The sequence below is a fragment of the Chenopodium quinoa genome, unplaced genomic scaffold (assembly GCF_001683475.1).
Source record: "Chenopodium quinoa cultivar QQ74 unplaced genomic scaffold, ASM168347v1, whole genome shotgun sequence".
Taxonomy (NCBI): domain Eukaryota; kingdom Viridiplantae; phylum Streptophyta; class Magnoliopsida; order Caryophyllales; family Amaranthaceae; genus Chenopodium; species Chenopodium quinoa.
In genome coordinates, this window is record NW_018745323.1 from 2,086,891 (window position 1) to 2,110,233 (window position 23,343).

General features: G+C 34.3%; 4 protein-coding genes across 4 annotated transcripts; 3 read left to right on the forward strand and 1 right to left on the reverse strand.

Moving 5' to 3' along the window:
* Window positions 1-6: 6 nt before the first annotated feature.
* On the reverse strand, window positions 7-2,156 carry LOC110712499. Its single transcript, XM_021890962.1, has one exon. It carries the CDS (start codon window positions 1,237-1,239, stop codon window positions 7-9), a length of 1,233 nt encoding a protein of 410 aa, XP_021746654.1. The 5' UTR covers window positions 1,240-2,156.
* A 2,558-nt stretch (window positions 2,157-4,714) lies between these two features.
* LOC110712621 lies at window positions 4,715-10,441 on the forward strand. The gene is made up of 15 exons (XM_021891095.1): window positions 4,715-5,176; window positions 5,634-5,796; window positions 5,904-6,161; window positions 6,260-6,434; window positions 6,862-6,923; window positions 7,009-7,172; window positions 7,293-7,390; window positions 7,981-8,039; window positions 8,137-8,271; window positions 8,350-8,591; window positions 8,680-8,836; window positions 9,374-9,449; window positions 9,554-9,604; window positions 9,714-9,970; window positions 10,080-10,441. Exons 1-14 carry the CDS (start codon window positions 5,121-5,123, stop codon window positions 9,959-9,961), a joined length of 1,944 nt encoding a protein of 647 aa, XP_021746787.1. The 5' UTR covers window positions 4,715-5,120; the 3' UTR covers window positions 9,962-9,970; window positions 10,080-10,441.
* Window positions 10,442-15,612: 5,171 nt separating this feature from the next.
* Window positions 15,613-17,279, forward strand: LOC110712558 (F-box protein SKIP23-like). The gene has a single exon (XM_021891025.1). The coding sequence runs from the start codon at window positions 16,005-16,007 to the stop codon at window positions 17,199-17,201; it is 1,197 nt and encodes a 398-aa protein (XP_021746717.1). The 5' UTR covers window positions 15,613-16,004; the 3' UTR covers window positions 17,202-17,279.
* An 871-nt stretch (window positions 17,280-18,150) lies between these two features.
* LOC110712451 (sufE-like protein 2, chloroplastic) lies at window positions 18,151-22,173 on the forward strand. Its single transcript, XM_021890917.1, has 3 exons — window positions 18,151-19,274; window positions 20,218-20,416; window positions 21,716-22,173. Exons 1-3 carry the CDS (start codon window positions 18,732-18,734, stop codon window positions 21,736-21,738), a joined length of 765 nt encoding a protein of 254 aa, XP_021746609.1. The 5' UTR covers window positions 18,151-18,731; the 3' UTR covers window positions 21,739-22,173.
* Window positions 22,174-23,343: the final 1,170 nt, after the last annotated feature.

Consider the following 23,343-nt stretch of genomic DNA (forward strand, 5'->3'; position numbering starts at 1 on the left):
TATACCTCACTCTCCCAAGTTCACATCCTCCTGTTTCTCCGGTGATTCTTCAACCGTCAATGGCGGCAGTGGCGGAGCACTCCAATTTGGCGACCAATTGTTAGGTGAGAGAAACTCTGTATGCAACCACTTTGCGAACCCTGGCGGCATCGAGTAATCACCCTGAGAGAGGAACTCCACTGACGGTGAAGGCGCCGGAGTTTCGAGATCATCTTCTGAATAAGCATCAATTGGTGGAACTGATATTGAATTGATGCTTCCTCCAGTGAATGCCACATCATGGGACTCTGGAATTTCTCCAAATTCCGGCCAAATAGCACCAACCGGTGACCTAACTTGTGAAATTTCCGGTGAGAATACGTTAATTGGCACCGAAACTCCGTCAATCTGCGGTGAATACGCCGGAATTCCTCCAAAGTCCGGCGAATACGGCGGAATTCCTTCAATCTGCGGCGAGGTAAAGCCAATTGGCGCTGGTGTTCCGCCAAACTCCGGTGGAAATGCCGAGAAAGCATGATTTGGCGTCGGAACTTGCTCATTCTCAGGTGAAAATGCCGGAAAACCTGCAATCTGCGGCGAGAAAGCGTCAATTGTAGGAACAGAGACGGATTTGACGCCATTGTTTCCAGTAATTGGAGCAGGAGTAGGAGAGAAAATCGGCGGCGGAGTAATGACGGAATCAAGGCGGTGGAAGAATTCTTCATTGGAGGAGACGAGAATTCCGTCGAGGCCATGAACGGCGATGTTAGACCTCAAGTAGAGATCAGGAAACGAAACACGAACTCCGTCAATGGCGACGCGACTACGACCAGAGGATGCGACACGGAGAAGATGACCTCGCACGAGAGTCTCCAAGTGAGGATGAGAGGAGAGAGAAATGTTGCGAAGCTCCGAAAACGAGAGACGGCGAGGAACGACATGGAAGCGCAGAGAGTGAACGTAGGTGAAGGCGTCGGTAGACATGTCGAGAGAGAAGAGGACGGAGTTCGGAGGTGCGAGGAAGGTGAAACCACGGCGTCCGACGCCATGGAAGGAGGAGGAGGAGGTGGAGTTGAGCTTGTGAGAGAGGATTTGAACGGAGAGGTCGGAGACGGCGATGGAGTTGCCGAAGAGGTTGAAGCCGTGGAGGTGGAGAGCAAAAATGGCGGATTCGAGGTCGGAGAAAGAGAGGTCCGCCATTGATGATGAGTTGAGGAGAGAGAAAATGAGGAAGATGGTGAGAGTTTGTTTTTCCGCCATTGGAGGTGTTTGTGGAAGAAGAGAGGGAAAATGAAGTTTGAATTGGGGAGGAGTAGGTTTTTATAGTGGCAGCTGGCTGTAGGTAGTTTGTTACGTACTGTAGTAGATTAGTTGGTGGATTTTTTATTTTTATTTTCTACAGGTAACATTTTAATTTTAATTTTTTTTTTTACAAAAGAGCTACTCTAGAAAAAACAAATTGCAACAAAAAAAAAACAAATTAAACTAGAACTCAAAAAAAAAACATTTGTCGTCGCCAAGCGCAACCAGCTAACCAGTGAGCCGGAGAAATCCAGGACCGAAGAACCTTACAAATTTGACATACCAAAAAGACAATTCAAGAATGAGCCGCCAAATCGAAATGTCCATTGAACTTGAACTTGGAAACAAAGAAAAAAGGGCCACACAAACAAAATAAATTCGAATCTTCAAAAACCCTTCGCGAACCGCCGCCTAAAGTTCCCATAAACAAGCTTGAATCTCCGACTCTACTTCCTCCACCCAAAACCTCCGAAGAATAAAGATCACGAATAACCCAACCTGCCCTTGCCCTACAAGTAGAGCAATCCCAAGCTCCATCGACGATCAAACAAACCATGGGGCATATGCCAAGCAATCCCCTCAAACACAACCATGGATCACTTGAAAGTACAAGCGAACTAGGCGAGCAAGATCCCAATTCGTATTTCTTCCAATCGGAGACTGGACACAACGGTTGAACAACTCCTCAACCAAACCTTCAATTGTCCTGGACAACCAAACCGCCTAATTGAACCTAAACTGGTTTTGGAAAAGCCAAATAGCCTAAAGGAGAGCAAATAAAGACTTAATACCCTTCCAAAATTTGTGATAATAGAACCGAGAAACAGTGTTAGCCAACCAATCCCCAAACTAAAGGGAACTGCTAAAAGTCCAAACAAAACCCCCAACGCTCCCGACCGCCATAAAGAATATTTTGTAACATTAATTTCTCATTTAGTACGAACATCTATACTAGTACTCCTATTAAAGTTTGAAGTTTTAATCTCAAAGTCAATTAGTACGAATTTATTTGTAAATAAAACAATCGTAGGAGTTTAACCATTCAATTATGTCTTAATATTTTTTTTAATCATGTAACATATATCTTAATATGTACTCAGTATCTTTAATATCATTCACAAATCACAATTACCGTAATACATGTAATAACTCGAGGCATTGCTCGATCCAAAAACTAGTTGAAAATAAAATGAAGATTGTAAAAAAAAATAATAATAAAAGAGAGTGAGAAAATGGAATAAAACAACAAATGAGAGAAAACAAAACATTAAAAGATTATGAGTATATTTTTATTTGTTTGGTTCAATTAGGAAATAAGTCACTTACAGTCTTATAAATAACTGGGATTCGGTAATTGTTGCACAAGCCCTCTAACTAACAAGTCATTTAAAAATTTATTTTAGTGATTTTTCGGTCATTTATTATTATTATTATTTGCTTATTTTAAATCTTAAAATGAACAAAAATCTAATATATATATATATATATATATATATATATATATATATATATATATATATAAATAAAGTAGACATTTTTCGGGAGCAGCTGGCGCGCTACATAAGAAAAAGGTATTATTTTATCCAATGAAAAATTAGATTAATAATTTATTTTAGAATTAAAAAATTTACTCGCCATCAAGGTGACGAATAAGATTTAAAAATTTTGACAGATAGGTAAAAATAACGAATAGAGAATAATTATTTTCTCTAAAAAAATAATAATCTAAGTAATAATTATCTTTTTTAGGATGCAAATTTTCAATTCATCAAATTTTCTTCTACAATTTGCATTCAAACTAGCAGGTAAATTATAAATTTATAATTTTCCTCAAAAAAAAATATAAATTTATAATTAATGGTTATTTTAACAAAAAAATGAGTATTATTATTATCTTGAAATTTGTCGAAAATTATTTTGTATCTTAGAATTTGTACGAATCTGATGATTTTGTTGAAGAATGGTGATGATATTAGCTTTTAAAATATGTTTTTAGAGCAATTTTTTCTCTTGCTTTCGTAAACTGCAGTTAATTATTGTTACTTTGATTTTTTCTCACCTAGGGTTTTGATTTTTAGTTTGATTTTACATCTTTGATTTAATAACTTGGATAATTGTTGGTTATTAAAATTCTAATTGATTTAAGATAATGTTTATCTTGTTTTAGTTGTTAATCAATTATGTTACTCGTTTTTATTCTGATTCCGAATTCAAGTGTGAAGTGTTAATTTGTTTTTTTCTTTCATGTAATTCTGTTTTTACCTTGTTTGCATCTTTGTTTTTAGCTTTACGATTTTTCAAATCTCCGTATAATGCAAATCAATTTCAACCAATTGAAATACTACTATGTGTGAAATAGCTTGGCATGCAAAACGCTAAATAGATAAAATTATACAATACTTTTTTTTTTCTTTTTTTTTTTTTAAATTTTTACGAATAGAAATATATAGTACTCGATATCATGATATGTATGATGTATTTCATTTTTTTAGGGGTCTATCTTTATCATCATCTTTTTAAACATTTTTTTTTAAAAACAAACATAACTTTTCTTAGTCATAAATTGCTTTTTTTTTGGTAGTATTATTTGTAGACTAAAATATTAAACATATAAAAAAAAACAAATATTTGACGAGGCAAGCTACAAAGCAATGTAGTCAACCAATGTTGAACTTTGTAGCTTAAACCTTTGTAGTTTTAAAATCTGATGTCATACGAATTTTGTAGCCTAAGTTGAGACTTGTAATTTGTAAATATATATATCCTCTATTTAGCAATGCACGCAAAAGTCACGGAATCAATTTCCTTCAAAAAGGAATCAATAATGCTAGATTAGCTGAAATACTAAGTATATTAGATATATACAATTATCATATAATATATACTAAATATATTCTAACTATAATCTAACAATAACTTATGGTCTTTACAAACAAATAAAGAATAAAACTGTTTGTTAAGGTAATGTCCTATTAGCACATTAGTAAATACTTTATACACAAACAAGTTTTAAATTTTATCTTCGTTTTTTGGATCAAACATGCTTTGCTTTGCCAAATACGATGTTGGTCGAAAATACAACTAATATTAGCTAGGCTACGTGCAACACCATTGGCCGAACGCTTGACGAAAGAGTAAGACACAAAGTGACATTCCCTTGAGAGCCTTAGGATATGACGTACCATATTCCCAAAAGCATTGGGTGGAGTAATGCCCTTGTTCACGTGGAGTAAGCTTTCTGAAGCCAGCTTATGGATGATTTCCAATTCTGAATGAAAAACAATCTTTACATTTTAATTCATTAAATTTAATATTTATTTTTTTATTTTATAAAAAGTTTATTTTTATCAAATAATTATGAAAAAAAAAATTTCAAAAAAAAAACAGAATATAATTTTCGAAAAAAAAATTTGAAGCCATAAAAAGAAAAAAAAAAAAAAAAAATAGCCGATAAGAATAAAGAATAGTGGTCCTAATTTTAAGGATGACCATTGTAGAAACATTCTTGATTAGTTTCTAATCTCGATTATAAGATAAAACTAATCCTGATTATCATTTTTAGTTGTAATCATCCACAAAAGCTTCTAACATTATGGAAAAATAGGGATAAAAGAAATGGATAGAAATACAATATAATACCAGATATACTCGGGTAACTAAGATACTTCACCAAACAGTCAGTTAACGTACCACCTATTATTAGTATAAATAGATGGCAGATGTTAAAGCTACTTACTCATTCAAGCAGTAAGCAGTAAGCAGTAATCAGTCTTTTCTTTTTCATTTTTTTTAAAAAAAAAAAAAAAAAAAAAAAAAAAACAGTGATCATTCTTTTCTCAATGAAGTTCTCTGTATCTCCAATTTTCTTTCTCTTCTCTCTGCTTTTACTTACTAGGTAAATATTCAAACTATTTATTTAATTTTTTAATTCTCTGCTTTTACTTGTGCCCGTGACTTGCAAGCCCAATCTCGTCATCATCAGTGCCTTGTGTGCTTTAGACACATTTTATTTCTCTTTTAGTGTTAAATCTGTATGTTAATGTTTTTTTTTTTCTTTAAATCTGTTAATGTAAGTCCAAGAATTGAGAATTTGATGAGGAAAAAAAAGTTTGGGCATCCCTTAATAAACCTAAAATTAAGGGATGCCCAAACTTTTTTTAAATGGCCGCTAATGTTAACCTGTTTTGTTTTAGTACAATTTTTGGTTGTTGTAATTTTTGTTAAAGAAGCTTGAAAAATTGCATTGAAAGAAGATAGTAAGATACCCTTAGTTGAAGGGATTATATTGTATTGTTGTTAACATGTGGTGAGCTTAGAAGTGTGGTGAGCTAACATTAATGTTGCGTTAACAGGGTAATATCATCTAATGGCTTAAGCCATGCACATCCAAAACATGCTGTGACACCACCAAGGGGATGGAATTCGTATGACTCCTTTTGTTGGACAATATCTGAAGAAGAATTTCTAAAAAATGCAGAACTTGTCGCTAAACGGCTTCGTGCTCATGGATATGAGGTCTGTGATGTTTACAGTATTTGTTTATGATTTCTACCATTCTGTAATGACATTTTACCTAGAACCAACAATTTCTGTAAGACTGTAATTTCCTGATTCCCTTGCAGTATGTCGTGGTTGATTACCTCTGGTATAGAAGAAAGGTACCTGGAGCTAATACAGATTCTTCAGGATTCGATATCATCGATGAATGGGGAAGATTGGTTCCTGACCCTGATAGGTGGCCTTCATCCAAGGGTGGGAAAGGATTCACCGAAGTGGCCAAAAAAGTGCATAAAATGGGGTTGAAATTCGGAATTCATGTTATGAGCGGAATAAGTACACAGGCAGTAGATGCTAACACACCTATCTTAGACACCAGTAAGGTATTGTTTTCAATGGTTTAGTTAATCTTGGACCATTCAAGGCATAATTACACTATAAACTATGGATTGTTTTGTTTTTCGTATTTTTAATCTTTCAGGGAGCTGCTTATATTGAGAATGGAAGAAAATGGACTGCAAGTGATATAGGGATGAAAGAAAAGAAATGTGCGTGGATGTCACATGGGTTTATGAGTGTCAATACAAATTTTGGAGCAGGAAAAGCATTTTTACGATCTCTTTATGAACAATATGCTAAATGGGGAGTTGATTTTGGTACAAAGTTTCATCATGCTCTACATTTTAATACCTTTGTCCAGATCATATTGTTTTGGTATTGTCTTACAAAATGTGTGACGTGATCATTCCTATTCATCAGTCCTGGAAAATATATCTAATGCCTACTACTGCATGTCGTTTTGATTTCTTCTTGTTAATATGTTTCTTTGAATGTCATTGTTCCTTCAACTGGTACAGCTTTACTATTTTTTTAACTCTGTAACAGCAACATTCTGATATGCTTCTGCAAGTGAGATATAATGTTTTCTCTCTTTTAAGATTTTGTCACCACTCACAAGTCTGGAATGTGAATTTATAAAGTACAAACTTATATCAATCTCGAGGTCACATAATGCATTAGGTTGTTTAGTCTTATGTTAATGTCCATTATTTTGCTTACATATTATTCTTGTCTTGATCACAGTGAAGAATGATTGCATTTTCGGGGATGATTTGGATATAAAAGAAATTAGCTATGTATCAGAGGTATCGAGATTATAAAACTCTACTAATTCATAGAACCTACTCTATATCTGTTAGACCTTTTACTAGAACATGTTTGACTCTGTAGGTTCTTAGGAAATTTTCACGCCCAATTCTATATTCTATATCCCCTGGTACGAGTGTCACACCTGCTATGGCCAAGGAAATTAGTGGATTAGTAAATATGTACAGAATAACCGGGGATGATTGGGACACATGGGGAGATGTGGCTGCACACTTTGATGTAACAAGGTGAATTAGTTTCTTACCGTCATTTTCTTCTGGTGGATCTACATCTAGTATCTTTTCTTCGTTCAATTTTGCTACTTTCCTTTACTAATATTATTACTCTTTTCTATTCCCTCTATTCAGAGATTTTGCAGCTGCGAAGATGATAGGATCCAGTGGCCTGTTGGGGTTATCATGGCCTGACTCAGATATGCTGCCACTGGGGTGGCTCACTGATCCAGGTATGTAATCACACTCACAGATACCCTCCCGTACTTTATAAAAGGCCACATTGGACTTGAATGGTAAAACCTTACTAGCTTAAACCATTAATTTGAATGAAGTTAATTAAGTAATGACTTGAAAATTATTATTTTAGATATATCATAAGACATTTGTTATTGATGTACAATGATAAAATATTATGGTCAATATATAGCTTGACCACAAAAGGCAGAAGTGGCCTGTTTATAGAGGAAATTTCATACTCGTATGAGAACTGTTTTAGTAAGCCTAGCTTCTGGAAGTGCAATATGATTGTAAAACCTATCCTATTTGAGATTTTAATCTTTAAGGGCATGACATAAGAACTTTCTTCACTTCAACTTGGCACACGGGGGGTTCTGGTTTGTCAGAAAATAGGCTAATAGATATAATAATGCTAGATCTTTTGGTACTTCAATCATGGAACAAAAAGGATTTTATTTCAACTAGTTAATATGCATGAAACTCATGCAATTTTGTTTTATAGAAACATCAAAAGGATTTTAATTTGATTATATTTTATTGTTTAGCTAATAGCACTACTGACTTCAATAACTGAATCATATAGGCTCTAATGAAGGCCCACACAGGAACTGCAAGCTAAATTTCAATGAGCAGAAAACTCAGGTGGGTAAAGCTTGTATGAATGAGCTGTGATTCCTAACAGTACTGTCTTTTACCTTGATTTTCTCAACTATTTGGGTTGTGAAACTTAATTTTCCAGATAACTTTGTGGGCTATGGCCAAGTCTCCGCTTATGTTTGGAGGAGATATGAGAAAACTTGATGACACCACGTATAATCTCATCAATAATCCTACCATTCTGGAAATCAATGCTTTTAGTTCAAATAACCAGGAGGTATGTTTTGCTTTAGACTGAACTTAAACAGTACTTTGTCAAATTCAACCTAATGAGCTGATATTTTTTCCCTTATAGTTTCCTTTCATTACGAGCTCTGATTCTACCATAAGTGACCCCTCATCTCATTCAGCACATAAGGAAAACATTCAAAGTTCTCACACAAGTTCTTTGGCTCTTGTGAGTTGCAAGGAACCCAAAGCAAAAGGCTGGTTAGTTGAATCTTTTGACCACGGTCTTGACCAAGTTTGCTGGAAAGATAATTCTGAAATCAATGAAACGCCCTTCTGCGTATACAAGGGAAAAGCTCAAGCTACATCGTAACCAATCTAGTTCCTTTAATATAACCTTCAAATTTTCTTATTGTTAGCTTTATGCTTTACTGATCCTAATGAAATGATTCTCTAGAGACAAAGAGCTCTATGGAACACAGTTTGATGGAAAATCTCATCTATTAGAAACTTCCGAAGCAGAACTCTGTATTGAGGCTTCTTCTAGACAAAGACTTACTTCACAAGAGTTCAAGAGGGGCTCTTCATCTCCATGCAAAAGGGATGCCAATCAGGTAGTTTTTGATCTAAAATGGTGTCTATATATGCTTAAATACTCTGAGGGATCTATTTTATATGCTTAAATAATATGCAGAAATAGCAATATACTTGTATGTAATTTTGTGAGATCAGTTATGTGCCAATGTTCATGGTGATGCAACTCCATTTCCCATCACGTGTTTTTCTTCATAAGTTTTCATGGTAGTGGCTTACCATAGGCATTGGCATGGGAATTTTCTCACACCGCCATTTATTATCAACAACGGGCCATGAGCAGTGTTCCTTTTGAGGAGCCATACTCGAAGGTGAGATTAAGGGTGCAAATCCCTGGAAACATTCTTGCCCATGTTGGACAGGTAAATAGCTAGTTATGTACTAATGTCAATGTGTTGAGCGGATCAAAGGTAGTTTATGATGTTGAGACTCGGCTGATGCATATTGTCCAAAATTTTATTAGATGACTATCTACGAGTACTCGGATTCTGATGCATACAGAAGTGTATCAATACTAGAACTTTTTCTATCAAGGGCTAATGCAGCTAAATTTTCAGATGTGGGAATTAAATATGAATGGCACCCTTGCGAACAGTTATTCTGGTTTATGTGCAACTATAAAGACAGTTAAAGGTAGTAATTTGAAGCATCTCTCTCATTTTCAGTGCACTGTACTCTCTCAAAAAATTGATGAACTTAAATGAGCTCCTTAATCTTTCTTTCTTTTTGTTCTTCAGCTAATGCTATCCCTGGAGGAATTCGCTCTTGGGTTGCCACTGGAAGAAAAGGTTTGATTCAATTTCTGGACTTAATAACGATGCATATTGTGCAAAGTTTTATGTACTCCAAATTGGCTTTCAGACGTATTTATGTTTTATATGTCATCTATATTTCCAGGAGAAGTGTATCTCGCCTTCTTCAATCTGAACGAAGGGAAGACAAAAATAACAACGCACCTGTCAGATCTAGCAAAGGTGCTCCCTGGTGTAAAATTCAAAGATGAATCCAAATGCGGAAAAGTTTGGAGCAGGAAAGACTGTCATATAAGAAAAGGGTCAATTTCCATGGATGTAGAAGCACATGGAGCAGCATTACTTGTTCTGGCAAACAACAGTGAATTAACCAAAGTAATTAGCATTGGTTAAAGAGTTAAGGTTACCTCCAAATTTTTAGTACTTTTTCCCTTGAACTTTGTTATGGGAATCGGAATGTTTATCAATGGCTAAATTCCTTTTTATTTTTCTTTTTGTTTTTCTTTGACAGATCAATGGCTAAGTTGAAAACCTGAGAAGAAGGTTTGTGGGGAGAAATAGAGAGCACCTCTTAATCTTCTTACTCCGGGAGATGGATCGAAATTATGGGTGTTACAAGGCAATAAAGGTTTTCGTGCGTTCATAATCTTATTTTGCATCCAGCCCAAAGGGCAGACATGAACTCTTTTACACAATATTTATGATGATTCTTTTATTGTCCTGTTGCCTACATATCTGGTGGTTTTGTGGCTGTATGTATTATACGTGTGCCGAACAGTACAGAGGGAAAAATAGCACCAGACTAAGAAAATAAATGGGGTATATAGAAAACACTTTCGCTTGGCCTCAATATGAAACTAATGAAATTTTTGAGGCGGGTGCACCATGCTCTGTGCATATGGTTTTCTTTAAAAAAAAAAAGGCGGAATGAACATATAGTTGTTCAGTAAAGAATATATAGTTGTTTTGTAAAAAACATATAGATGTTTCATAAATAATATCATATATAGTTGTTTTGTAAAAAATATATAGCTATTTTATAAAAAACATCATAAATAGTTGTTTTATAACGAACATATATAGCTGTTTAGTGAAAAAAAATCCAACATTCTTTACATATATCTAAAGAACATCCGTAACATTAATAAAGAACGTGATAATATAATGTAATGAATATTATTGTTATTTAGCCAAACTAAAATAGAAAAAATGTAATAGTATTTTTAAAGAACATCTAGTTTTTCAATCTTTTAATGAATTATTTGTTCCATAATTGAAGAGTTTTGATAATTTCCCAATCTCAATTTAGAAATTTGTATATTTCTTCATATTTTAATTTCACTTGTTTGAATTCTTTAGAGAGATGAATAAAAATCTTAGAGAGAGAAACATAAAAATATAGAGAAAAAGAAATTCTACTTATAGAAGACGATGGCTGCGTATTCAGATCGAGTTTGGTGATGCTTTTGATCATCAATTATTTGTTAATGTAGGTGAATATGTGGATTTCTTAATCAAAGATCTAAGGTAATTTTGAATGAAATTTTTTATTTATTTTTCATTTATTGTGTTATTTTAGATTTGAATTAGAATATTTTGTAATCATAAAATTTATTGTTTATTTTCCTTTTTAAAATTTGACGAATCTGGATGTTGAATTTGAGAATAATGTGACAAAGGTTGAAGATGATGTTCTTTATAAGATAGTGTTATGTTCATTATTATTAATAGCTCTATGTTCTTTTTTTTTTTTTTTTTTTTATCTCTTATGTTCAATTATTATATTTTTCATGTTCTTTTAAAATAGACGCTAAAAAATCATCACGTTCATTACATTTTAACAATATGTTCTGTTCACTTTTGATATATATTCTTTAATCTTTACAATTTTATAACATGTTCTTTCAACTCTTAACTAAATGTTCTTTACATCTCTATACAATGTTCTTTCTGTTTTTTTTTTTTTTTGGGAACAAATGTAGCGATGTACCAAGCGCATGGTGCATCTGCCTCCACGAATCACTAATTGTGAAACTAATACAATCTTAACAAGTTCGTATAAATCAATTGATTGCATCAAGAGGTTGTCAATTCTGGTAAACGGTTCAGGTTTGGGTTGGGTTTATTCGTTTCGGGTTACGGGTCGATTTATAATGGGTTGAAATGATAAACTGGTCGGTTTGGGTCAGTTTTGAAAATTATCGGATCAATTCGTTTTGGGTTTTTTTTGTGGTTTCTATTCGGGTCGGGTCCTAATCGGATCCGGTTGTAATAAGTTCGGGTCATAATCAATTTGGGTTGATCAGAATCGGTTTGAAAACGGGTTTAGCTAGTTTAAAGTGGGTTTTGGTTCAAAACAACTCAGGTCCTAATCGAGTCAGGTTGTAATCGGTTTGGGCCATAATCAGTTTGATTTAATTGGTTCGGTTGAAAATGGTTTTCGGTTCAAACTAGATCGGGTGAAATCGAGTCTAGTCATTATCGATTCAGGTCATATTCGATTTGGATTGAACTGGTCGGTTTGAAAACGGGTTTAGCCAATTTGAAGCCGGTCCAAGTTCAAATCATATTGGGTTAAAATGGAGTTGTATCATTATGGAGCCGGGTTAATCAGATAATGGGTAGGAACGGGTCTTGTTATAATCAAGTTAAGTCAAATAAAAGTTAGGTTTATCGAGTACTATGTTGAAAAGATATCTGATCACAAACATATTGGGTACAGTTGTAAACGACTAAGTCAAAACGGGTACAGATTGGAAACGGTTCGGTCTCAACACGATACGGGTAGTAAACAGTCTGGTCTCAACGGGTTAGGGTTGGAAAGAATTTGTTTACAACGGGTTACGGGTTATAAACGGTTCAGTCACAACGGGTTACGGGTTGGAAAAATTCAAGTTTATCGGATTGTTGCTGGGTTTGAATAGTTTTCGGTTTAAAATGGGTTGGGTTACTATCAAGTTACGATTTCTTCTATTGGATTGAGCAAGGAGATCCCTCGGACGTAATCAGTTCGATTTGTTTTCAGTTTTGGGTTGTAATGGTTTGGCTTGATAACAGGTCGGGTCAGTAACGATTTGATCAAATCCGATTCAGGTCAGTTTTGGGTTGAAAAAAATTGGGTCAAATTTTTTTTTGTACATAATTAATAACTCAAATTAATTTTCAGGCCCCAGGCAATAACCTGAGTTATTACATTAATTTCATGATTAAAATCCTTAATTATATTTAATTTTAATAATTTTTTAGTACTATATAATATGATATAGATTAGTGGCTAGCATTATAGTTTTGATACTTGATGTCTTGAGTTCAAATCTTGTCACCTTTAAATATATAGTACTTATCGATATAGATTTCTTGTACATATTTGATTAGTAAGCTTTAATTATTCAAATTCAATTGATAATTAATAAATAATAACTTGTACTTATTTAATTTGTAAACTTCTAATCTGTTTTATGTAAGGACCTTTTCTCTCTCAAAAAAAAAAAAATGTAAGGACCTTTTCTATCCATAACATTAGCTATTCTGTCAATTTAGCATGTTTATTGTTCGTGGATAGTCTTTCGAGCCGTTAAATTCTTGCTGATCTTCTCGTATGTTTAATTCAATATCTAATGTATGATTTTGTTTATTAATACGGAGTAGTAATGATTCTAATCTTATACTAGTACGAAGTAACTTTTGTTAAAGATGTGATATATTATGAACTACAAGTATGCACTGAAACATATTCAACATGGTCATACAAGATTATTATTTGTATACTCTGATCCTTATTACTTGTATTTATCAAAGACAGTCGAAATTGAAGTTTAAATAGTATAACAGGTTCACCCTTTTATTAGCTTCAAAATTTTTTGTGTACACCGATTTACAATAAAATTAGTGTACATTAAATAGTTTTTGGGCAATTTTTAATTAATTTAGGCAAACTTTTAACTTTTTTTGGAGCAACTTTCAACCTAGTACGATTTTAAAATACATAGGCAATGGAAAGTTTTCAAGTGTGATATTCTAATTTTGACTCAATGAGATTTAAATTTTACTCATTTAAATTGGATAGCTATATCGATAACACAAAGTTTTATAAACGACTGGCCTTACATAAAGGAGAAGGCCTCCTTTCTCTCTCTCTCTCCTCTCCTTCTCCTCCATCTATGGTCGAGCACCGACTTCCTCGAAGCTCCAACCCAAATCGTCGTCGTCTTCGTTTCTCTCTCCTCTTTTCTTCTCCATCCGATCTACCAACTGTCGTCGTCATTGATTAGGGGTTGGTCATGGTTAGGGTAATTTCGTCGTCATGGGTTATGGGTTCGGTCAGGGTAAGGGTGGGTTTTGGGTGTGGGTTCGAGTTCGGGTTCAGTCAGGTTAATGGTGGGTTTCGTGGGTTAGGGGCTGGTGGCGTGTTGTTTGGGGCTGGGGCTAGTGGCGTGAGGTGGTGGTGTGGGGTAGTGGCTTATCTGTGTGATGAGTGAGGTGCAGCAAGTGGTGGGGTGGTGGAGTTTAAGGCTTTGAGATGGTGTTGGATTAGGGGTTACTTACTTGGTTAGAGGTTACTAAGGGGGTTAGGGTTACTTACTTGGTCAGTGGTTACTGGGGGGGGGGGGGAGTACTAGAGGTTATTAGATGAGTTACTTGAGGAGTTACTTAAGTAGGGTTACTAGAGAAATTAATTGATTGGGGTTACTTAAGTTGGGTTACTAGAGGGGTTATTCGAGAGGTTACTAATCGCATTTGACAAAGCTATTTGATGATTTTCGGGGTGAAAGGAGGACCAAAAACTTGTTGTATCGAAAGCACAACTTACTTTATTTAGTCCAGGGTAACTTTCATTTATATAAATAACTTTTATTTATTTTGATTTATATTTTATTTTTCAGATGTACATAATTTATCATGTACACTCTTTATGTAAAGGTTTGTGTTTCGCATTGATTAATTAACTAGATATTGGTCTAGGGCAATACCCCCCGTTCATCATGAATTTATAAATTTTTTTCCAATTTATAACAAATGAGGTTCCCGTCGAGTAAAATTATCACATAAAATTCATTCATGCATTCAAATTCAAGTATTAAGGCCCTGTTATCTTACGTTGAAATTCAGTTCAGTTATGTCCAGTTCAGTTCAGCTCAACTCCTAATTTCGTTCTCTTATAAAATATTCATTTCAGTTCAATTCAGTTCAACTGAGTTCAGTCAATGAGAACATGCCCTTAATTGACAAATTCAATAATAAAAATCCAAAAATGACTTATGACTTATGAGAAGAGAGAATAACGTTCAATATGCAATTTGACCTTCAACAAATCTAATAGTACATAAGTAGGCAGAAATTATTAGCACCAATTAAAAAATACTCGGCACATTAATTAAAATAAACGAAATTTTAAGCTACACCAAAAATAATTTACCTCCAATGGTTTCGATGACAGATTTACTACAATAGTCTAGCAATATAGGAAGGGCCGGGTTAATGGCCAAATTTATTTCACTATGACCAAATAATGGGTTCTATTTAATTTTGAGCAAAAATAAGATACATCAAGTACAAAAATTAAACACATATGAGCAATATTATTTAGTTCTATTATTCAATCCACAAAACTAGCTAAAAATTAATGGGTTCTTCCTTGCTCACTGACTCACTGGAATTAATAACCAAACGTTACAGTAAAATAAATGACGTGAACAATGATGGTTTTAAGTTCCATTTGAAGTTTTGATAAAAAAAATACAAAACATAAAATACAAAGACCAAACTCAAATGAGCATAGACATTTAGTTCAATAATCATTCAATAAAACCACCAAATTAGCCAAAAACTGGAATAAACCCATCAGGTACCAAATTAATTAGGCACTATCCCTTGTTCTAATTGAAGATTAGATAGATAATTGTTATGAAGAGTAAATCAAGCATAACCACTAAATGGAAATAAATTTAAACAATAAAGCTATTAAATTAGGCGAAAATTGGAATAAGTCTATCAGTTACCAAATTAAATTAGGCACTAATATTTGCTCCATACATCCTATTGAAGATTGATGATTATTATCAAGAGTAAATCAAGCAAAACAATTCGCAGTAAATGGATATAAGGCAGTGGAATCATTTCATATCAAGAAAAAGATAGAACACATGGAATGACACGTAATACACATGTGGCGCCTAATCATTTTGAGGAAAAGATGACACATAACAATTCCATGTTGTCCCTTTGAGTTTTAATTATAGGTAATTAATTAATTATAGATTGTTAAAGTACTTTGCATGGGCTGCCACATTTTCTTGATTCTGTTTATATACTACACGTCTAGACCAAAGAAAGCACATATCTATTTAACTTAATACCTATACTCCTAGTCCAAAAAAAAAAAAAAAAAAAAAAAAAACCTTGCTTATATATACTCCCCGCACACAAACCATAAACCATGGCATATTGGTCTGATCTCCCTTCGGAGCTCCTCGATCTCATTGCCACCGGCTTTGACACCCCATTCGACACTTGTCGTTTTCGTTCCGTCTGTTCCACATGGCGGTCCGCCATCCCTCAAACACTACCCATATTTTTTCCACCTATAAAATTCCTTAACTGTGACCTCCGACTCACCAAATACACATTTTGCCATCTTTCTGCCTCCTTTGATAACGACGATGGCCCCGGGTGGCTCATCAAGACCGAGGAGCACAACCCGGGGGCGGTCCATTTGTTCAACCCTTTCTCTAGGACCCTCATCAAACAGTTAGCTTCATATCTTCCTAGGAAGTTGGATCTAACCAACATTAAAATCAAGGATTTGGGTTGTGAGTATGTCTTACGTAACGTTAGTAATCCTAGTACAAAAAATATGGATTACTACAACATGGAGCAACAAAAGGTAGCTTTTACCTTCCTTAATAATTCTAATAATGTTAATGATGATTATGTTATTTTGTGTACACATAACACGGGTAAGCTACTCATGTACCAGTCCAAAATCAAATCATGGACGTTTTTGGATGATTACACTTTAGGTTATGATGATCGAAGCATATTTGTTAATGATTGGTCGTTAAATTACGTTGATGTAGTAGAGTTCGATGGTACATTTTATGCTATTACCAACTCGGGTAGGACTGTAGCCATTAAAGTTGTTGATTATTCCGTTACAGTAACATTGGTAAATATTGCTATTATTGGTGGCGATAAAAAATGTCTAGTAAAAGTATCTAATGATCTATTATTGATAGACCTGTATACCGATATTACTCCTAAAATAATAAAGGTACACGGGATTGAGATTTTCAAGCTCGATAAGGATAAACAAAAGTGGAATTTGGTTAAGAATTTAGAAGGGCATGCAATTTTTATGAGCAACCATTCTTCATTTCCCGCTATTGGTTTAAAAGGGTGCAAAGGTAATTGCATATACTTTCATTTTAAGAACTTAGACAATAAGGATTCATGTTATTCGGAGATTAAAGTGGGAGATTTGGATAAAATGGATGATTTTGAGTGGAAAAGTGATGAAGTTGGTGTTTTTGATTTTGAAAAAGGAATTTTTGGATTGTTGGAAGAATATTTGGATGATTCTCAGCTACTTTCTTGGCCTCCACCAAGCTGGGTTACTTTGGCTCGTGTGACATGAAGTCATTAATTTACGTTATTTAGAGTTTTTTACATGGACTTCGATGCAGAGCTAAGGTAGATGTATTCACTAATAATTTTTTTCCTCATTTTATAATTTTAAGTTGAGGATAAAAAGGGTATTTACAATTTAAAAAGGATAAAAAAGGGTATTTACAATTTAAAAAGGGTTTTTCTTTACTGTTACCGTACTTTTTTAGGTTTCAATAAATCTACACGAGTAGTGTAGATAGTCGTCATCTTCCTATGGTGGAATGTCTCCCTATGACGGAGTCGTTAGTTCTTATTAGTTCGTTGGTAAACATTTGTTCAGTATTGCAACGGTTGTCGAATTCTCAAATGCGTTCAAGCGAATCATATAATAATCATCCTTACGACTATAATAAATCGTTAAACCGTCTCTTCAAAAAGGCTGCGTTTTTCAGCGATGTGTGCGAGGGATGTACCACAATGCAAGATCTTTTCAATGATCATAGCTTTGATAAAGGAACCCTTTATTTGATTCAATTTTATGTATTTGTTAACTTAGATTTCATTTGTAGATGTCGTATGACTTTTTATTAATGAATTGATTTTGTTTAAAAAAAAAGATGAGGAAAAAAAAATCAAATAGTATCTTAACTACAAGGGTGCATCTAAAAATATCATTTATCAATCATTGTAAGGGTAGTTTGGTCTTTTGTGTTTATACATGTCATTTATCAATCATGCATTTAAAGAAAAAAAAAAAAAAAAAAAAAAGCCATTTTGAAGCAATTTTTCAAGATGTTGTGGCTGGCCCATACAACAAAATTCTGTTAAACCAACAGGGTCTGAGACTCTGAGGACCTTATTATGCATATTGGTTTATGCTCGAAATTCCAGATGGCCCAAAGTTGGAGTAAGCAATAAAAGACGCTAATCCTTCGCAGCCCATTTTTATTATTTTAGTTACAAAGGGAGTATGTTAAAACTTAAAAGGCTTTTGATGACATAATGCCTTGCGTTAGCATCTCCCATTTCTCAAATCTGTTTTCATATAAAAGGAATTACATCATATTTCCACTTTCCCAATAATCCCAGCCACCCCAAGTAATTGGAAGGACTTAAATTAGAGTGTACTATAATACTCTTTTTTATAAGTGTTCCTGTAAAAAAGGAATTTTATGTTTAGATGAAATACAAAACTCCATTAGATATTAATACAAATTGATCCCAAAATTAGAATACCATTCTCGAGTTCCCGAAAATACATCTTTTTTCGAATCTATTCCCTCCGTCCCAAGATATTTTCTCTATTAAAGCTTCACTACTAAACTTAGTTTCATTTTGCAAAATTAAAAATAAGACAAGAAAAGGAAAAGAATTTTAGGCCATTCTTTTGGCGCCTTAATTATATTAATTGTAAACATATAAGAACTACAAAATCCAACATTTTTAGTCATCCTCTTCCCAAACTTCATCATCTCTCTTGCAAATATATAGAACAATCGAACCAATTCTTCATTTTTGAACTCTTTCTCTCTCCTGAATCTTCTCCACCATCTTAGCAATGTCCCTCACCACCAAATTTCCAACTTTACCCTCATTCAATTGCTCTTGTTCTAACACAATCTCCAACAAATTCAACAACCCACCCCAAAAATCATCTCTTTCCACTCTAAAACCCCTAAATTTCTCCAATTTCTCTGTAAAAATTTCAAATCTAGGTCAAAAACCCATCTCAAAATTCACCTCATTTTGCAATTTAAATCCATACCCAGATGAAATTCATGGAATTTCCCCCATTTCAACATCTGGGGTTGTTTCTTCGAGGTTATCGAGGTTGGTTACCGAGTTCCGGTCTCTTCTGGAACCGATTGATAGGGTTAAGAGGCTTCTAGATTATGCTGCGGTTTTGCCTCGACTCGGTGAGTCGACTCGGTCGCCGGAGAACCGAGTTCCTGGTTGCGCCGCCCAAGTTTGGCTAGAAGTGGTGGTTGATGAGGTGGGGAGGATGAGATTTGGGGCTGATAGTGATTCGGAAATTACTAAAGGGTTTTGTTCTTGTCTCATTTTTCTGCTTGATGGTGCTTTTCCTGAGGATGTTTTAAAGGTATGATATAATATATCCTTGATTTTTCATTTATATTGTATTCTTTTGGTTTATCTATTGTTGAAATATTGTTATAACCAACGAAATGTTGTAAAACACTCCATTTTAATTTCATTTATGTTGAATTAACTATTTTTAGCTAGATTTTGGTAAATCAAATTAAGGGTTGATTTGAGGATATGGACGATTAGATAATTAATATCGATTTTATTAGAGATTAAACTATGGATAAAAGCACCGGAATTTTGCTATAATTAGTATTATTTAAGTAAATGGTTTCAAAAGGTATAATATCAAAAAGATAAATTAGTGGTGAAAGTGTCATAATTGACATATTTTCCTGTTTGTAGAGGAAAATGATATGTTGCCTGTAAATGATATGTTGCCTGATTGACGCATGATTTTGTCATGAGCTATAAATTTTGTTTTAGTGCATGATTGTTTGGTGGGGTTTAAAATTACTCATAAATCATAATTATGATTGACTAGCTTTTGCTTAGTAAATGTTTTAAGGTTTGCACCTTAATTATGGCCCTTGATTCAGGAATCACAGCACCAGAAAAGAAATAGTTTTTTTATGGGGTTGGGCTGATTACTGAATAATTTATGCTTGTTGGTTCTTGATTAAAGAAATAAGCTAAACGGTTTGGTGCATGTTGTGCGAACATATGCTTAGATTCTTTTAAGGATATCCTAACTGTCCTTTTACCTTTGTAAAAATGTTTTTCTTTTGACAATTGATACCCAACCTTGGGGTGGTGCGTAAGATTTGAGATCGAATTATGTTTGTTATTTAAAAAAACCTCTGTCAATTATGTATCAAATCCTGTGGCAAATTTCACATTTGCACAAGTTAAGACATCTTATTAACATGCCTAATCACAAAAAATAGGGGGAAAAGGCCTACTAAATATTTATGGTGATGTTTGTTTGTTGTTTGAAGGTGAAAGCAGAGGATTTGGCAGACATGAACGTTGGCCTCCCGGTTCGTTCGAGAGTAAATAGTTGGAATAATGTGTTGATCAGTATTCAGGAGAGAACTAAGAGTTTCCTTGTGGAGAAAGATCAGGAAGCATGCCAATTAGATTCATTGAATACTTTTCTTCCTATGGTTGTCCCTGCTGATAGTGTGGTTGCTAAAGGTAATCATTTCTGCAACTTATGTCTGTGAAAATATGGCATCTTGATATTTACGTTCCTGCCCTTTATCTTTCTTTGCGCTGCATCAATACACATACTGACATACCAAATGATCCAAAACTTTAAAGTTAAGTTTTAGAAGCCGCCTTTGTTTTGTTTGTTTCTGTGTAACTTGCTAATGTATGAATTTAAAGTAGCAACAATTATGATCCACTCCCTTTGTTGGAATTAATAATCACGTTATTTTGCAATGTCTGAAAACACACCTAAATGTAGTGGTGGAGGCGGCAGAGAGTAAATTGGTGTTTTTTTTTTTCTTGTTTCCAGACCGAGGGAGTAGTTGGTAATTTGGTATTGAATAGTTGACATGGATGTATTGGCTTGTACTATATAGTATATACTTAATCCCATACAAATTTGTTATCTGTGATTTAGTGTGCTGAAAATTGATATTCAAACTTTCGCAGTAAGCTGGTGAGAAATCACTATTGCTACTATTGTTTATTCATGGATGGTAATGGTTTAGTGTGATCACTTCAAAATTCCCACCAATGTTAATAGGAAATATAATTCTACATTAGTTTGAATCCTCAAAGTTAGGAAAGCTCAAGATAATGAATTAAAATGTTTTAAAAGAATACTAAATCCATGTCTTTCGGGAAAAACAAATGAATATGGGCGAAGCATACTGTAAGATAGGATTCTGCCTTGAAAAGAAGCTTTAGCCTTTAGGATGATACCACCGTACAGTGATTTAGGTTTGTATAGGATTAATTAATTAGTTATATCCGAGTCAGTGAAAGATTGGTTATTCAGCTTTCTTCTAGGCGTTGCTTGAGGAGCATTATTTAAACAAAGGCTTTCCAATTGTCAATTTTGCTTAGCTTTTTGACAAGCTTGTTATCCATGATTGTTTGACACTTTTTCATTGCTTAGTTGCTTATACTTCGTACTTGGCTGTTTAACTATTCGGAAGTTACTTCTTTTAAGGGCTAACATTAGATGATTAGTCCTAATAACCATAGACCATAGTAGATGTCAGCGGTCAGCCTAATGTTCTTTGGAAGATTTGGTTTCACAAAATGCGCTGTTAATCTTGAGTGGTTGGACTGATTCGATATTGAATGTTTATCTGCTTGACTAACAATGTTAATCCTTCGATGCTACATTTGTAAATAAGACAAATTAAATGCTTGAAACTGAATGTACCTGGTAACTTCAAGCCCTTGAAAGTCTATTTGCTGCGTTTTCACATGTCTCTAGAGTCTTGACTGCAATTTGTTGCCTTTTCTTGATTGCAGATGAATTTTGTGTTAATTGTTGATACTTGATAGTCTTAAAGATATCTGAAAGGGAGATTATGGTTCATTGCTGAGCTTTGTACAGATTGAGGCCTTAGAATTGGTCTCATGGAAGCTTCAGCTGATTTAAGTTGATTGTCTAGTTCCATGTAATTAGCCGTGATTAGTGTGATCTAATCAGTTTTGTATTAGCCTTGTTTTGGTCCTGTATTCTAGGTTTAGAAAAGATAACTACCTACTTTGCACCATTGGCATTTACTATGCTTCGAATCATTCACATAAACAAAAATGACAGGATGTTTGCACATAATTACATCTCTACATACACAGAATATGTTTGTATACTGCAGATGTTAAGGTTTAGATTCACAACACAAGTACTGTTATGAATGTAAATCATATACTTTGTATGAAGAATTTCAATGCAAATTAAGTTACTGAATATTATTGTGATGAAACTGGTATCTGAGTTCATTTGCTCAGGCTGCTCTGTATGAATTTATGCAGTGGATTGTAATTATTGCTCTGGAGTAGTTTCATATCGCATGTTATATTGGATGCATTTGTCATTCCTTCACCCCCTTCCGGGCTCTCCCCAACCCTAGCCTCCTAATCTGAGGCTACAAGAATACAAAGAATGATGTCAGATGGGCATGGACTCAAGTGTATGCAGCTAGACATAATACTCCCCGAAAAATAACCCTATACTCATTCTGAACTTCCCGCTTCAGAAACAGATCTTACTAACTGCTTGAATTATGTTCAAGTTTGCAGCTCTTCTTGCAATTGACTCCTTAGAGGGTACTTTTTTACCAGACATGTCCTCAATTCAAGTTTCAATGACGATTCCTTAGACTTCCACAATTCTCCCCAGCACTTTTGCTTTCTGTTGCAGCATCATAGCTCATATCCTAACAATTGGTGTTACATGTGCCATAGTTGATCTGTTTGGCTGACAGGTGCATAACAAAACTTCATCCGTATGTCTCTCTCCGTCTTCCTCCAGCTATAATATACCAACGGTCCATTTTTGCTCCTAATGACAGTAACAGCTGCAAAGTACATTAGTTGAGAAGTTTAATTTACTACACAATGTGATTCATCTATACAATGAGATCATGAGTCATGACAGCACCAACTATTGTTTCGTGACAACCCCTACCCAAACAAGATCACATAACTCAAATGTAGCTAAATGAACTAGTACTAGAGTGGGAACACGAACACTACTATCCCAACATGACTCCAAATCTCTGGTAGACTTGGGTAGTAGACAAAAGGGGCAATTTCCTCATATTCTTACTCGCCTAGTCGCCTAACACATTTCTATATTACGGTATTACCCTACCCTCACATGGTTCTAAACCCAATAGATAATAATTCAAATTAATTCGTCTCATCATTTACTGGGCACTTCATCATTAAACTATTTGATACTCATTATTGAACAAATAAGTGAAGTACAAAATAAAATCATTACCATTAGTCCATTACCGTAACTTCTGTAACGTTATATCAAAGCGGACACTCGATACACCAGGACTCAACAAATAAAAGAAAAGTCCATTTTAGGTAATGAAGTGGACAAGTGGTCTAGCGTTACACACAAGTACACAACACACGCCTCC

Bases quoted from the DNA above. Each gene is read 5' to 3' on its own strand.
- LOC110712558 (XM_021891025.1), top strand. From the start codon at position 16,005: ATGGCATATTGGTCTGATCTCCCTTCGGAGCTCCTCGATCTCATTGCC.
- LOC110712499 (XM_021890962.1), bottom strand. From the start codon at position 1,239: ATGGCGGAAAAACAAACTCTCACCATCTTCCTCATTTTCTCTCTCCTC.
- LOC110712451 (XM_021890917.1), top strand. From the start codon at position 18,732: ATGTCCCTCACCACCAAATTTCCAACTTTACCCTCATTCAATTGCTCT. The intron at 19,275-20,217 runs GTATGATATAAT...TGTTGTTTGAAG, and splicing joins TTCCTGAGGATGTTTTAAAG to GTGAAAGCAGAGGATTTGGC. The intron at 20,417-21,715 runs GTAATCATTTCT...TCTTGATTGCAG, and splicing joins TGATAGTGTGGTTGCTAAAG to ATGAATTTTGTGTTAATTGT.
- LOC110712621 (XM_021891095.1), top strand. From the start codon at position 5,121: ATGAAGTTCTCTGTATCTCCAATTTTCTTTCTCTTCTCTCTGCTTTTA. The intron at 6,162-6,259 runs GTATTGTTTTCA...TTAATCTTTCAG, and splicing joins CTATCTTAGACACCAGTAAG to GGAGCTGCTTATATTGAGAA. The intron at 7,173-7,292 runs GTGAATTAGTTT...CCCTCTATTCAG, and splicing joins GCACACTTTGATGTAACAAG to AGATTTTGCAGCTGCGAAGA.